We start from the raw sequence: 17,252 nt of genomic DNA, 5'->3' as shown, positions 1-17,252 counted from the left end.
AAATACAGATGATTGAAAATGGTTATTTGTAATTAAAAAGTTATAAAACAAACTATTTTGTTATTAAAATTTCTAATTCTTGGGCAATTAAAAAAACAGCCTCTTAAAAACAGTAAAAGCGGTCAAGTACATAATTAGCGACAAATTTTAGTTTACGTCTGGAAGCAAGTAGCTTTGTGTATTTTTGACTAATCTTTCCTCAAAAATGAAAATGCACTGGTCAGGATGGGAATCCCATGAGTAAAACCTCAACAACATCTCATATGAGTGATGGCAGTTCTAGCAACTACTAAACAAAAGAGTCTGCATTAGTCTTGTTTACCTTGTGAGGAAGCCAGCATAATACTAGTCAACTAACTTACCTGCTGCATGTTAAGAACATTCATTCCAACTAGAGTAAACTCAAGGGTATATAATGATGTAGAAAATGGTGTTTGTGACTTTGAATGTAACGATCTTGAATTGTAGTTCGCAGCTTTATTTCTGTGTAACTGGAGATTACACTATGTGGTGAGGATCGGGTTTTATCCACAAACCTGAGTGTTGGAAAAAGATTGTCTATCATTTATCTACCCGGTTATAACAGTTCTGTGAACAAATCAGTCACTGGTGAGGTGTGTAGCATAGCAGAGGCATGCAAGTGTTACAAATTAAAATGTTTATAATAAAAAATGTAAATAAAAAATTGTTTGCAAAACTATATTTAGTTTTTTTTTTTTTAAATAAATGGAATTGGATGGATTTGTCCACCCCAGAGAATTGTCATAATTCTTCATAGGTTTCGTGACTTTAAAACTAACGCTTTGATCGTACGCTTGAATTTGTACACCGGAAACTCCGTTATACATGCACGACTAATAAAGAAACGGAAAAAAAAAAACAAACAAACAAACAAAAAAAAAAAACAGCGTGAGGCATCTTCTCTTTTCTTAGGAATTATTTGCACTACAGAAATTCCAAATGAGCAAGATTATAATGTGTACACAATAAGCCACTTTGGCAAAGAGCAAAGAAGAAAGAAGAGTGTGTGTGTGTGTGTGTGTGTGTGTGTGTGTGTGTGTGTGTGTGTGTGTGTGTGTGTGTGTGAGAGACAGGATGAGCAACCTGAATAGAAATAGTTCAGATCACATGTAAAGTAAGAGGGTTAGCGATCAGGGATTGTCCTGAGCACAGTACTTCCTCTTTCTGCATTGAACATAGTGTAGAAGTACAATACCACTGCAGAACAGATGCCATCTCACAGCGGGTAACTAACTAACTAACTAACTAACTAAATAAAATAAAATAATAATAATGTGTCCTGTATGCAGACATAGCGGATAATGGACGTTTATCTCAACACGGACAGATTGTTGGGTTTGAACATGAACCGGCTGATGCCTTTAAAGGGCAACAATACAATCAGTTTCTCAACATTACAAACAGTTTCACAACTGCTAGGAGCTTCTGCTTTTAGATGGACCTCCCACGCAGCAGACAATATGCTAACATGTTGCTTCTCCAAGTCAAGAATCACTTCTAAAAGGCAAAAACCATGACTGACGGTCGAGAAGGTGCGTCTGAAAAATGACAGATGTCTTATCTTTACAGAAAATTAACATGGGTTTTAGTGACTGGGAGCTGTGTGTGTGTGTGTGAGAGAGAGAGTGTGAGCGTGAGAGTGACGAAGTTTTAGTGGCTCAGATATTTCCACTACATTTATTTCCACTTATTTATTTCCACTACACAAACCACTGAGTCGGAATGAGTTTTAAATGCAGCAAGACCTGAGGTGATTAACAGCAACCTGTGACCATTTTCAACAGCAGAAAATAGCTGTGTCATAATTTAATATAATGAAGATACAAAGCTTTATATAATCAACGTTATATTCAAAGAGAAGCGACTTTCATATACGCTGTTACATGCAGAGTGTTCAGTTTTAATACTACGTCTTGTCACAGGGGACAAGGAGACAAAGGAGACTTCATTAGGGGTAATACTGGTTCAGATTGGCGATTTAAATGCTGGATGATGAAGTTACAATGAAACAGGACCATGAAGAGGCCCTCGACATTAAGCTCCTTAACTGACCCTGCTGACACAAGACTTATAAAAACACACCAGCAATTTAGAGCAGAAAATGTAAATAGAAAGAGAGTTATCTGTCTAACCAGAAATCTAACAAATGAAGTTGTTTGTTTAAATGCTTCTCACACACACAAACACACGATACCATGCTGCATACAGAGTGTATAGTTTTGGACATCTGTAATAGTGATCGGCTGTGCACAACTAACACTAAAACTAAAGTCACAAGTTTTGTCACTTGACTGACTTGCAAACCCCTTGGATTCACACTTAGTCTAAATATCACTCAGCCAACAGTGAGCAAAGAAACAAGAGTGTTTGTGGGTGCATATCAAATGAAGGTGTGAGCAAAGATGTGAAAGAATTTGCAATGTATTAAAAAAAAAAAAAAAAAAAAAAGGCAGCCTTGCCGGTGTGTCTCTGGTGGCGTTGTGCATGAACCCAATCTGTTCCAGGCTCACCTTGGCTGCGAGTTCTCCTCGTACATGCGCTCCTTGCCTTCCTTGAACAAACTAATCGTCTGCTTCGTCTTCTTCATCAAGTTCTCCATGAAGACGCGGAAGTACTCGTTGTCACCCAGCGTCTCCATCTTGCCCTCGTAGCGGGACAGGATGGTGCGAAGATGCTGGTAAGTATCAGGGAGCAGGTCCAAGATGTACGGAGGACTGTTCTTGAGAGCCAGCTTTGGGTTCTGGCATAATCGCACCACCTGCAAAGAAATAATCCAGTTACACCACAAATAAACTTAAGCTGAGGGAAAAAAAAAACCTCTCTGAAACAGATTAAAGATTTCTCTTTTTAAAACGTGTCTCTTCTTACTAGAATAAAATAGATTCACTATTTAGGAGCTACAATCTTGAGATTTTCTGGTATATGCTTATGTTCAAGTCCTCCTTGGAACTTGAAGTCACAATTACGACGTCCGGTGCATTCAATTCACTTTAGTCTTCACAAAAAGGAGGTGAATCTTCTCTTGATTAACTATAAAACAAAACAGCAAGGTGTGTTTTAACTCTACAAAAAAGTGCATCAGGAATGTTTTGCTTTTTGATGGTTTCAATCCATTTATGAAGCTTCTGTACACTTTGTTAGATATTATATCCTGTACAATGCTACTTATGTTGTTACAAATAAAAGAAAAACGTATTTGCAAAAGTCGTTGCAAAACAGATTTAATGATTATGTTTGATTCATCCGTTGATTTCAGCATGTTTTGACTGACACAAACCTAGTCTCTGGACTCCATAGCAGATTATATTGGCTAATATTGTCCACCCAAGAGGACATCTGACCATCACGTAATGCAACCAGATACAGTTGGTTGTGTTCAGTGTCATGTCTAGGAGCAGGAAAATGTAAGGTCCATACTCCTAAAAACAAATGTGACTACAGACCGTTCATTTCTATACCATTCCAGCATTTTACTGATCATCACCACAGTTGTAAACAGACATGACTGCTTTGTTTCTAGGCAGACCCTTAAAAACGTGACACTCTTCTCCTGGGAAGAATGTAGATTCCAACCAACCGGATGATGACTCCTGAAGAGTTCACAATTTTGTGTGCCGTATGCATATGACGTTCAGCCAGCGGTTCGTTTCCGTGACGTCCGCAGCCATCCTTAACGCGTACCCAACTCAAAAACAGTCAGAGCTCAAATAAAAACCACTCGCTCTTCCCCACTCGTAATTATGACATGGTGGTGGCGTTCATGTGCTTTCAAATCCTTCCAAAATGACTTGGACTCACCATATTGTAAAACTAAACTGCAGGCAACTTAAAAAAAAAGGATTAGTACACAATCCAGTCATCAACCAACAGCTCTGTCGGTCACGCTAAACCACTCAAGACTCCACAGCCATGTAACAACCTACCAGCGTGATCGTATTTAATGTTCTAAAGCAGAGCGCACTTTGTAATTGGCTTCCATAAAATGTACTTGCACTCTGCCACTATCAGTCCATCCATCCACAAACCCACACACTCACAGGTCTGACAGCCTGAGACACACAGAAGTCATTGCATTTCTTTTCCAATTTAATACTTTTTAAAAATGAAATTAAATTATTTACCAAATTTAACAACTTTAAAAATAGAATATTTTACCCATTTACAAGAATTTCAGTGTTTCTTTTTTTTTTTGGAATGCTCTACTCTACATTGATGTTTGCTGAGATGCTTTTCTGCTCAACACGTTTGTAAAAAGTGATTGTATGACTTACTCTACACTTCCTGTCAGGACATCCTTAAAACATTTTGGTTTGCAGGGTCGGTAGGTAGGTCTATATTTTTTTTTTCCAGTTTCAATGTAATTGAATGTCACATGTCACAATTTTGGTGATGGTGATTACGTAGGTATGAATTTAAACAAATTAGCATATCGTGACTTCACTGACTGGATCTTAAACCCGTGCCTTCGGGCGCATCATTGCAAACCTCATTTTGATGCAGGTTATATAGACCATAAACAAATTTGTTTGAACGGTGACCGCGAACATTTTGTTTACTGCAGCCACAGCCATCATTACCAAGCGTGAACCGTTGACTCGGACAGTGAATGAGAGTATGAGACGAAGCGAACGCACAGGCCATAGTGTGACATCCGTTAACTGATAGTGTAAACATAGATGACGTCACGGGTTTTTTTTTAAAAGAAAGAACGTAGCCTTCGTTTGTATGTAGGCCTAGGCAATTTATATATTTACAATACTTACTCTCTCACTCACTCATCTTCTACCGCTTATCCGAACTACCTCGGGTCACGGGGAGCCTGTGCCTATCTCAGGCGTCATCGGGCATCAAGGCAGGATACACCCTGGACGGAGTGCCTACCCATCGCAGGGCACACACACACACACTCATTCACTCACACAATCACACACTACGGACAATTTTCCAGAGATGCCAATCAACCTTCCATGCATGTCTTTGGACCGGGGGAGGAAACCGGAGTACCCGGAGGAAACCCCCGAGGCACGGGGAGAACATGCAAACTCCACACACACACAAGGCGGAGGCAGGAACCGAACCCCCAACCCTGGAGGTGTGAGGCGAACGTGCTATCCACTAAGCCACCGTGCATCCCTTTACAATACTTACTAAAATATTCATTCATTCATCTTCTACCGCTTATCCGAACTACCTCGGGTCACGGGGAGCCTGTGCCTATCTCAGGCGTCATTGGGCATCAAGGCAGGATACACCCTGGACGGAGTACTTACTAAAATATAATTAATATTATTTTATTGCTTTTGTATTAGTTGTTTGAAGAGTAAAAAAAAAAAAATTGACGCAAATTTAACCGGCAAGTCGGTCGGACTTAAAGCAAAAAAAAAATATTTTTTAAATTTGAGTCGGTCCTAAATTGACAGGGTCGGTCGGGTTACGGCAAACAAGAATATTTTTAAGGATGGCCTCAGCTCAGATCAGACTGCTCGCTCATCTCTCTCTCTGCTTGATCTCGCTTCAACCAAGTTTTTTGTTCAAACCCATCAAGTCAATAGTTTCTCAAAATCTCAACCCAGTCTGTCTGATACGAACAAGCGTGCCATGGTTATAAAGTCACAGATCACACTTTTCATCCTGGTGGTTGACCAGAACATTAACTAACATGAAGAACTTCCTTTTATTAGCCCAAGCCAAGTGCTTTTCTTCTCTGGCAACACAACAACTTGCAAATGCTATCGAAGTTTAGATATAAAATAATGACGTTACAGTTTTTTAATTTTAATGTTTTAGAAAAAAAAAAAAAGCTCACCTTATGAATGTTTGTTGTTTTTTAGCTAGCTAAAACAGTGATGTATATTAAATGATACTGAAAGGAATCTAAAGCAAAAACACCGATATTGCTGAATTTTCTCTGATCGGCATTCGAAATCAACTACTTGGGAGTTTGATACATCATGCGTAGTGAAAGAGCACGAACGCGAAGGCATCTAAGGGGACGGCCATAAGGCCGGCAAACTTCCTTCTTGCTGGTAATTTGTATGACAGAAATATGCTTAAAATATCCTTATATTATAAACAGGAAGGAAGTTACTGAAGCGTCTGAAGAACAACTATTTTAGCTATTTGACCCTTATTTGGGTCAAATTTTTATTAATTTTTTTTATTAATTCCAAAATCTGATCATTTCATCTGCTGCTTATATTGACTGACAATCTGAAAAAGATATTACTATTATTAGCAATAATAATTATTATATAACAATATTATTTGCCATTCTCGAGTTATTTTTCACAAAACCCCTCCCTCCTTTGCACATTGAGCTATACCACCATTTAGGAAATGCCTATTCTGATCTTGTATACCATCCATGTAATTATCACTTCATCCATACGTCTGACTACCGATCCGCCTACTCGTCCATACGTCTGTCTAACTATCCATCCACAAAGCTATGTATCTGCCCACCGTGCCTGCCTGCCTGACTGCCCCTCCGCCCACCGTGCCTGCCTGACTGCCCCTCCGCCCACCGTGCCTGCCTGACTGCCCCTCCGCCCACCGTGCCTGCCTGACTGCCCCTACGCCCACCGTGCCTGCCTGACTGCCCCTACGCCCACCGTGCCTGCCTGACTGCCCCTACGCCCACTGTGCCTGCCTGACTGCCCCTACGCCCATCGTGCCTGCCTGACTGCCCCTACGCCCATCGTGCCTGCCTGACTGCCCCTACGCCCATCGTGCCTGCCTGACTGCCCCTACGCCCACCATGCCTGCCTGACTGCCCCTACGCCCACCATGCCTGCCTGACTGCCCCTCCGCCCACCATGCCTGCCTGACTAAATCTTCGCTTAGCCTAAGAATTTTTATTTACCACACTTGAGTATGTTGGACTCCGGAGCTCAGCTTGTTTGTGCTCATTTCCCCCTCACCCACTTTCTGGGAATTTCTCTCTGCTGCACTACAACTGGACTATAATCTTACGTCCAGTCCCATTAACATTAATTGTTGGTCGCTTGTGATGAAGCTCGGTGACTCACAATTCAAGATGCAGAACTGAATTATATACTATTTAATTAGGTAATTATTATAACTGTATACGAAATATCTTTGATGGCAATCTTATAATATAAAACATTCTTTATGTAAGAAACACAATTCTGATGATGCACTGAGAGACACGGCCACTTCTCATTTGCGGTCTGGGACTGACGGTGTGTCAAAGTTGAGGCATCTGTTGATGACCTCCATGTTTCCTCCACAAAGAACAAAAATCGCTTTCTCTTTCACTCTCCTTTCTTGTTCAGTCTGAACTAAAATAAATAATAATAAATTGCTGTTTTGGAATAAATTTGTTATTGCGGGAAAAAAAAAAAAACAAAAAAAAACAAAACATATTCCGAGATGCTTTTCTGCTCACCGCGGTTGTAAGGAGTGATTAGGAGTTATAGACTTCTGGCCGGTCTGCTCATTCTCCTCTCAACTCTCTCTTCAACAAGGTCTTTCAGCCTGCAGACCCTCTACATACAGGAGGTTTTTATTTTTCATCATTCTGTGTAAACCCTAGAGACTGTTGTAGATGAAAATCCCAGGAAATCATCAGTTTCTAAAAAAAAAACCTCAACTTTAAAACAGAGATCAGACTTTCTTCACTTTAGAGTTCGATCTGAACAGAACCTAAAGCTCTTGAGATGCATCTGATTTTATGCATCGTGATGTTGCCACATACACACACAGAGACAATACACACACTCCCCTGATTACCTGAACACTTTTTTTTTTATTCGTTAATGCTTGTTACATTTAATGTTGTACACCTTCGACAAAATAAGTTCTTCTTATGACTCATGCTATAAAATGCAGAAACAGTTGTTCCCTCAACCATAGACAAAAAATATATAAGAGGAAACCCTGTCAAGAAAGGTGTCTTAAAAATAAATAAATAAATAAATAAATAATAAACAAGCCTGCTGGCTGTTAACTGAAAAGCTTTCACAACCTGCTTACTTGCACTAACATAACTGATAGTCCGGATATGTCACAGCACTTTGTCCACCCTAAGCTGTATTTTCAGAAAACACTACACAAGATGCAATCACACTGTACTTCCACTTTTAACTCTGCACTTACTTTAACACTTATACTGACAGTATTTTTGTTGCTCAGACCTTTTGAGTCTTTCTGGTCCACTGCTTTCACCACTGCTTGCTTACTGATCGTTATAAAAAGGTAGGAAAGTGAGATGTGCTCGAACGGGGAGTCGGGCAATAGGGAAGATGACAAGGCCTGCGAACGGCACTTATCTGCGGAGAAAACCTTCTTGTTCGGTCCGACAGTAGGTGATTATGATTTGTGGATAAAACGGCGTCGCTGTGAGGACACGACGGACGGCGTCTCACGCTCACGTTCATCCCTCTAACTCACGTACTCCTAAAACACGAGTCCTGCCAAGCATGAGATAACGACGTGGTCACGACGTGTCCTCTGAATTATCAGTAAGCGTGCATGCAGACGCAGACACACTATCTTGCTCATGCATATATACATGTGTATACACAGACTCCCACACACACAGGCCTCCACTTAGTGCCTGGATTTTTTTTTTGATTAGTCTGAGAAAACACGTGAACCGTAACACAACTTTGTGTCCCGACACAAAACGTCGTTAACAATTAAAAGTCCAGAGTTATAAAAATAGATTTATACATCCAATCTAAAACACATCACAACCCACAACTGCTTCATCAAAATAGTAAAGAATACACACACAAAAACGTGTGGAGCCGACTCGGTTTTTCAAATACTACATCCTCCTGAAGGCAACTTACAAGTACAACCTCACTGCTCCAAGTCTGAGTCTTTCACTGACTAATGAGCGACACCGCAACTGCATAAAGTCAGAACAGTCATACGCAGGTTAGTTCCTGATAATCGCTGACTTTACAGCAGCCTTTAATAGTACTCCGTCTCTTTTTCTTCTTACATGAAGTGAATTAAAAAAAAAATGCAGATCGTCTTGACACCAAGGAAAAAGAAAAACGCACCTGTAAAGCACCGACACTGGAGACTCATTCCATCATGATTCGATAATCTCCGAGCTTCACCTTTTCACAGTACAGGAGGGTATTTTTTTTTATTTGTTTAATAAGAATATGCCTATTCGTTTTTTTTTTTTCCCAGTCCCTCCAAGATTTCGTGGTTTTGCAATAACAGAAATGAACACATAAATCAAGCAAATGCTGCAATATCGGAATGAGCCAGAGATTTTTTAAAATTACTGCAGACTTCTGGCAGACTTGGTTGAGATTTATGCGTTGTGTGACATCATGTGTCGTGTGGCATCGTCGCAATATTCGTCGCATATTCAGCCAAAGCCCTCTTTAATTCACTATAACATGACTACAGCCATCATTGAAAGTCATTATCTGTGTCTTCACTGGTAGGTTTAAAAAAAAAAAAAAAAAAAAAAAAAAAGTGCTTGCAAGACGTTTTCTGGAAGAAAAAACAAAAAAAATTTTTAATGCAGAATCCTGGATTAACTGTTTTCTAGCCTTAGATTTTGCAATGCATCAGTCATCTGTCAATTCCTTGAGAATTCTAGAGATAACATGAGCTATTTAATATAAACCTGGGATCTGGATTGGATTAAGATCAACCTTACAAGCGTAGATTAGGAGACACCACCAAGTCAGGCAGCAATTAAAATGTTGACAGCAGCCTGATTCTAATGCAGAGATGCATGATGACTAATTCAGGTATTGAGAATGACTGTGTGGAACCTGTGGAGGATCACGTGGGCTATCCTGGAGCGCGTGAGGCTGGAATACACGCTGGATGGGACGCCGGTTTATCTCAGAGCTCACGTTCATGTCGGCGCATGCTCGTTCACACACCGGGGCAAGCAGCATATCGTCGCTGTCGGGCGGAATCCTCGTATCTCCAAAACCGTTATTTTTCAGGAAAGTAAAAAAAACGCTGTATCTTATCTGCAGTGCACAGGGTTTAGTCCACGTTGCAGTGGATTGTCTTGCGCTAAATTCCTGTCCTCAGACGAGCACCAGAACTAGCGGGGGTCAAGATTCTTTTTTCTTTGAGCCCAGTGTTTTGAAGACATTTACCTCAGAAGACGTGTTGATTCGTTGCGACTCTTATTAAGGAGAAATATGCCGTGAATCTCTCCCACGGAGTGAGGAAGAGGTGGACAGTTGTAGTGTCCAATGGAGTTGAGAGATTTGCGCTCAAGCTATTTTCAAGACTTTAGATTGGTTAATAACTTGTAAAAATAACAGACCCACATGGGGACTGACCAATAGCATCGATATGTGAAAAAATACGAAATTCACCAAATTTGGACATAATTCCGCCCGACAGCGACGACATTTATGTATGGGGAAACATGAGGACTGGGGAGAAGCCGGAGTTTGAATGAAGTGCTGGAGGTGTGAGCCGGCGATGAAGATTTCTTGCTTCTTTTTGACTAGTGCTTTAGCGTTTTATTAGTTTTAGTTCATTGGTTTTTATTAGTTTTAGTTCAAATGCAGCTGGCAGGTTTAGCTGAATACTCCGTTTTAAAAAAAAAAAAAAAAGGATTCAGCTGAAGCTTCTGGACTAGACGAGATTCTCGGAATCTCTCGAACTTCGGAGGCAGAGAATGGAAATTCTTACAGAGAATTCTCCTCTTCTGTCTAATTTGTTCATTCCTCTTTTTTTTGTTCTCTGGCCCTCTTGCATTCAAATATGTGCAAATGGTTGTGGTGGTTGTTTAACTGAATAAATGAACGTGGCTTAAGTTCAAAGTGATTAGAAAAGCCCTGTCTCAGCAGATCGCCTTTTTTACAGAAGTAGCATTAAACACACATCCTTTGACAAGTGTGCAGGGGGGGGAAAAAAGAAGAAAAGAAAAAAGAAGAAGTCAAAAGAAATGAATAACCCTATTGTAGGTCTCAACTAATGATTAGCCTGAAGATCTCAGAGAGCAGCCATTCATTAACAAAGAGATCAACAGGAAACAAACTGTAATTTATTTAGCCCGGTCTTCCTATCAGATTTCCTAACAGTATCTAATCTCGGGTAGATGGCGAATGTTTATGCTTCGCTTCCTCGAACTGCAAAAATGGCTACGAGGCATAGCGGTCTGAGGTGCTTCTGGCTGACTAGGCTATAGTTACCTGAGGTTAGCAGTGTTGAAGGATTGAGATTATATATAGATCGCAGCCCATCTCTGAGACTTCCGCATCACCCGCCTCAAGAAGCTCAGTTGATTTTTTTTGTCCTTCTGTCTTTACGTTTAGCAATCAAAACTTCTCTAAAATAGACAGTTTATTAATTGAAAATTCTAATAGGTTTTGAAACTGATGGTAAATGATAATCCCTGTGCACAACATGAGCTCAACATGAGAACTCGAGTGTCCTGCACAGAGCCCTGACTCAACCCCACTGAACACCTTTAGGATGAACTGGAACACTGATTACACCCCAGACCTCCTCACCCAACATGCGTCTTATCTCACTGACGTTCTTGTAGCTGAAGTAGCAGAAATTTACACAGCCACACTCCAAACTCTAGTGGAAAGACTTCCCAGAAGAGTGGAGATAATTATAGCAGCTTCAGGACTAAATATGGAGTTTTTCAGAGTATAAAAATGTTCTTGTAAGGATCACTAAGTGAAAGGTTCTTTGCGGAACCAAAAAAAAAAAGCTCCTTCTACTGCATCCACGTATAAAACTTTGTCCGAGCACCTTTATTTCATTTAAGAGCTTACTCGAGCAAGAGACGCAGCTCAAAGGCCAGCATGAAGGTCTTGATGCTGATACGAGCATAAAGGTTGAAGCTTTAGAACTCTTTGTAAGCAGAATGTACACATGAGGACCTGAGTAATGCCAAACCAAAGGACTAAACAATTAAAAGACTAAAGTGCGGCTGCATCGGTTTCTTTATATAAGGACAAAGCAAGGGCTTCAAATTTTTAGACGGCACCGCAACAAGAATTAGCCATAACAGACTTTAAAAGATCAGCCGTTAGTTAAAATGTCATTCTTTTTGGTTCTGCAGATGGAATAATTACAGATTCTACTAAGAACCTGACAACAAACAGTGTTTTTCTATCTGAACGGGTTCTAAGTAAAAGTCTTAAATATCGAACGAGAGCTTGTAGAGTGTGCTTACATCGCGGAAGTGCTGCGTTATATAAATTCTCTTCCTGGATGATAATATAAGCATGATTGAGGAACGCGGCTCTTTTCTGAGCTTGCTCGTGATGTTAGTTCTGCTTTTTATCTACAAAGCATACCGAATCTGCATGTTAAAGAAATGTATCGCACACATACTGCATGGTGCTGTGAGAAAACTTGACTGAAACATTGCAAAACACACGACGGAGTGCTTAGTGGGTTAGTTCTCAGGGAGCGAGTGAACTGTGCTGTCTGTCAGCGCTCGCAAATAGTTATTTTCTTTGTTTGTGTATTGGTGAGAATCTCACCGGAAACACAAGGTCAGCATGTAACCACAATTATTTCCATGAACTGCAGTTCTGAGCTGAGCGCCGAAAGACACTGAGACATATTGAAACATGGAAAAAATTATTATACAAATTGATTAGACTTACAAACACATCTGCTTTGTATACTTGTTTGACAATTGCTTTTACCCAAAGTGACTTTTCTGCTTAAATGGAATGCACTTTAAAAAAAAAATATAGGGAAATTGTCGTACAATGGGAAAAAGGATCTAAAATAACTTTAAACAAAGTATGCTGTTTATATAAGGTTTGTTTCTAAAATATTACAATAACAGGATCACCTGTGCAGGTCCTTAGGAAATCGTACATACAGTATTTACGCTGGTCGGCAATGTTTCTGTTTATTGTCTTGTACTTTTTGTTCTGCACCGTTTTTTTTTGCCATTTTGTCCTGAACTGTTTGCACCAGGTTGCACAGATACACTTTATTTAGCTAGGACTAACTTACTAGGTCCTTAGCTCTTTCTTTGTCTTTGTTCTATGTAGCACCAGGGTCTGAAACGTTGTCTCATTTCACTGTGTACTGTGACAGCTATATGTGGTTGAAATGACAATGAAAGCTTCTTGACTTGACATACATTTAGACGACTCTGTATTAATGACAAAGTGTGTCTGTCATGAGATAATCCGGTCATGTGATCCCAAAGCCAAACTACGACATTCGACTGCGGTATGGCTTGTTATATGCACTTATTTCTGGAGCAAAACAGAGTTATTGTGCCTACAAAATGACTTGAGAGCCATGACTTGAATCCATACATTGTATTTCAAGTATTTATGTTCGAGAAACTGCTTTATACCTTGTGACTTGTTTAAGAAACGGCAAATAACGGTCAGAGAAACAAAATATGGATCCATCAGGTCATCATTATGTGATGTGATGTAATCATGGACTTTATGATTTGTGATAAAACTGTTACTTATTCAAACTGCTCCAGAAGCCCTAACGGTGTGGAAAGTTGGAGTGTAATAGCAAAACATTACACTGCACAATGCACGTAACGTAAGCACAAAACATTGCAACCCAGGGAAAGCCATAAAGGTGGGCAAAAGCTACTACTGTTGAGCAAGACCTGCTCTCAGGGGCAGGACATACACTGTAGAGCATCTCATTGGACAAACCTCAAGACTTGTACAGGTTGACTCGTCAAAAATAAAAGAAATACCAAAAAACACAGACGTGATGAATTAAAACTAGATTTTAATGTCATATTTTTGCCTTTGACTCAAACAGACAGGTAAAGAAAGTTCTGGAATGAAGAAAACGTATAATTTCATGGGAACTTTATAAAAAAGGTTTTATAAAGTTTATAAAAAAAAGTGTGAGGTGCTTGGGAGGACTAGCAGTGTGTGTGTGGTGTGGTGTGGTGTGAGGAGGACTAGCAGTGTGTGTGTGGTGTGGTGTGGTGTGAGGAGGACTAGCAGTGTGTGTGTGGTGTGGTGTGGTGTGAGGAGGACTAGCAGTGTGAGGTGTGGTGTGGTGTGAGGAGGACTAGCAGTGTGAGGTGTGGTGTGAGGAGGACTAGCAGTGTGAGGTGTGGTGTGGTGTGAGGAGGACTAGCAGTGTGAGGTGTGGTGTGGTGTGAGGAGGACTAGCAGTGTGAGGTGTGGTGTGGTGTGAGGAGGACTAGCAGTGTGAGGTGTGGTGTGGTGTGGTGTGAGGAGGACTAGCAGTGTGAGGTGTGGTGTGGTGTGGTGTGAGGAGGACTAGCAGTGTGAGGTGTGGTGTGGTGTGGTGTGAGGAGGACTAGCAGTGTGAGGTGTGGTGTGGTGTGGTGTGAGGAGGACTAGCAGTGTGAGGTGTGGTGTGGTGTGGTGTGAGGAGGACTAGCAGTGTGAGGTGTGGTGTGGTGTGAGGAGGACTAGCAGTGTGAGGTGTGGTGTGGTGTGAGGAGGACTAGCAGTGTGAGGTGTGGTGTGGTGTGGTGTGAGGAGGACTAGCAGTGTGAGGTGTGTGTGTGTGAGGTGGACTAGCAGTGTGAGGTAGGTGTGTGTGAGGTGGACTAGCAGTGTGAGGTAGGTGTGTGTGAGGTGGACTAGCAGTGTGAGGTGGGTGTGTGTGAGGTGGACTAGCAGTGTGAGGTGGGTGTGTGTGAGGTGGACTAGCAGTGTGAGGTGGGTGTGTGTGAGGTGGACTAGCAGTGTGAGGTGGGTGTGTGTGAGGTGGACTAGCAGTGTGAGGTGGGTGTGTGTGAGGTGGACTAGCAGTGTGAGGTGGGTGTGTGTGAGGTGGACTAGCAGTGTGAGGTGGGTGTGTGTGAGGTGGACTAGCAGTGTGAGGTGGGTGTGTGTGAGGTGGACTAGCAGTGTGAGGTGTGTGTGAGGTGGACTAGCAGTGTGAGGTGGACTAGCAGTGTGAGGTGGACTAGCAGTGTGAGGTGGACTAGCAGTGTGAGGTGGACTAGCAGTGTGAGGTGGACTAGCAGTGTGAGGTGGACTAGCAGTGTGAGGTGTGTGTGTGTGTGAGGAGGACTAGCAGTGTGAGGTGGACTAGCAGTGTGAGGTGGACTAGCAGTGTGAGGTGTGTGTGTGTGTGTGTGTGTGAGGAGGACTAGCAGTGTGAGGTGTGTGTGAGGAGGACTAGCAGTGTGAGGTGTGTGTGAGGAGGACTAGCAGTGTGAGGTGTGTGTGAGGAGGACTAGCAGTGTGAGGTGTGTGTGAGGAGGACTAGCAGTGTGAGGTGTGTGTGTGTGTGTGTGTGTGTGAGGTGGACTAGCAGTGTGAGGTGTGTGTGTGTGTGTGTGTGTGTGAGGTGGACTATCAGTGTGAGGTGTGTGTGTGTGTGTGTGTGTGTGTGTGTGTGTGTGTGTGTGTGTGTGTGAGGTGGACTAGCAGTGTGAGGTGTGTGTGAGGTGGACTAGCAGTGTGAGGTGTGTGTGTGTGTGAGGTGGACTAGCAGTGTGAGGTGTGTGTGTGTGTGTGTGTGTGTGAGGTGGACTAGCAGTGTGAGGTGTGTGTGTGTGTGTGTGTGTGTGTGAGGAGGACTAGCAGTGTGAGGTGTGTGTGTGTGTGTGTGTGTGTGTGTGTGTGTGTGTGAGGAGGACTAGCAGTGTGAGGTGTGTGTGAGGAGGACTAGCAGTGTGAGGTGTGTGTGTGTGTGTGAGGAGGACTAGCAGTGTGAGGTGTGTGTGAGGAATAAAAATCATCCTGTTGCTTTGCTCCTCATCAGGTCAAAGTGTCAGCAGCTCAACACCAGGATGTGTGTTATATCTGCTGTTAGACCTGGTGTTCGAGTAGGATCGTCATTTCTCAACCCTCTAGATCACTAACATCTCCGAGCCGGTGATCATCTGGCATTAAGACACGAGCTCATCACACAGGCTAAGCTAGCTAGCTGAATTAGCCTGTATGCTAAGCACGAATACTGGGCCGAACACAAACCTAGATTTCTGCATCTACGGTGTGATGAAACCGGAAATAAATAAATACACGAGCTTTACCTTGTCCATGAGTTTCCAACATTTCTCCACGGTCTTTTTGTCCACGGCCCCGGGCTGGTGATGGGAGTGGTGGAGGTGATGGTGAGGCTGAAACGCGTCCTTCATCAAGCCGATCAGCCCGCCGCCTTTCTTCAGATTTCCTGCCATGTTTCAGCTCCTCGGACCCGGACAGCGTGACCGGTGATAGCGCTGTTAGGGGGCGGGAGCACAAGCCTTGTTTTCTTACGTCCAAGCAGCGGGTTGGACTCAAAAAAAATAAAACCCCCCGGTGAGGAAACAGCGCCCGAGTCACACCGAGCGAAGGTCCTGCGTCGGGGGGACGACAAGAAAACAGCTCTACCGACTCGAGGGTGCCATTAAACCGCCTCAGCACAAGTAAACCGCGCTGTCACCGGCGTCTGGGCACGAGTTAAACCGTCAAGCGAACAAATATCACTCGACTTCTAGTGCTACTTTTTCCCCCAAGGAACAAACGAGTGTCTTTAACCTGTGCGCCGCCCTGTAAGCACTGGTTCCCGTTTCCCCCCCCACCACCGCACCGCTCTGCTCTCTCTCTGTCTGTCTGTCTCCCGCAACGGGAAGTTCAGCTCACGTCTAAAGCGCACAGCAGGAGGGGAGACCGAACCTGCAGACTAACAACAAACCCATCCGAATTCACGCTTTTAACCGATGACGTGCCGAATTTACTGCACCAGCTAATAAACAGCACCTAAAGCCGGCTGTAGACGTACAACTGGTAAAGAAATACGTTTAAACACGCAAACACCGCCTTTTAGCGACCCCCCCTCCCAAGATGGTTAGGAACACTTCCTGTTCCTCCTCTTCCGCCTCTCAGCTCAGACTGTAATGCGTGAGAGACCGCCCCCTTACAAGCCCCGCCCACAGAAACCACGCCCTCTCACACACCATGCAGCCTGCATGCACGCTTCAGCTCACTTATGTGACTGCACACTTACAACAGGTCCCATTGTCAAGTCCTTTATAAGCCAGTACTGTATCACTGCCACTAAAGTAATAATTATTGCTATTTACAATTATTAATAATAATAATAAGAAGAAAAAGTAGAACAAATTATTATTGCTACTAATAATACTATTAGTAATAATAATAATTATTATTATTATTAATAATAATGGGGGGGCACGGTGGATTAGTGGTTAGCACGTTCGTCTCACACCTCCAGGGTTGGGGGTTCAATTCCCGCCTCCGCCTTGTGTGTGTGGAGTTTGCATGTTCTCCCCGTGCCTCGGGGGTTTCCTCCGGGTACTCCGGTTTCCTCCTCCG

General features: G+C 42.5%; 1 protein-coding gene across 1 annotated transcript in view; it reads right to left on the bottom strand.

Moving 5' to 3' along the window:
- cbl (Cbl proto-oncogene, E3 ubiquitin protein ligase) overlaps nt 1-16,744 on the bottom strand; it is a 51,627-nt gene extending 34,883 nt beyond the window's left edge. The window contains exons 1-2 of the mRNA XM_060888569.1: nt 15,968-16,744; nt 2,532-2,779 (exon numbers count right to left, since the gene is read on the bottom strand). Coding sequence (XP_060744552.1) covers nt 2,532-2,779; nt 15,968-16,114 — 395 coding nt within the window. The 5' untranslated portion in view covers nt 16,115-16,744. The remainder of the gene's footprint in view (nt 1-2,531; nt 2,780-15,967) is intronic.
- Between the last annotated feature and the right edge of the window lie 508 nt (nt 16,745-17,252).

This window comes from Tachysurus vachellii, chromosome 15 (assembly GCF_030014155.1).
Source record: "Tachysurus vachellii isolate PV-2020 chromosome 15, HZAU_Pvac_v1, whole genome shotgun sequence".
Lineage (NCBI taxonomy): Eukaryota > Metazoa > Chordata > Actinopteri > Siluriformes > Bagridae > Tachysurus > Tachysurus vachellii.
Note: the sequence above shows the minus strand (reverse complement) of the source record. Positions and strands in the feature narration are given on the sequence as shown.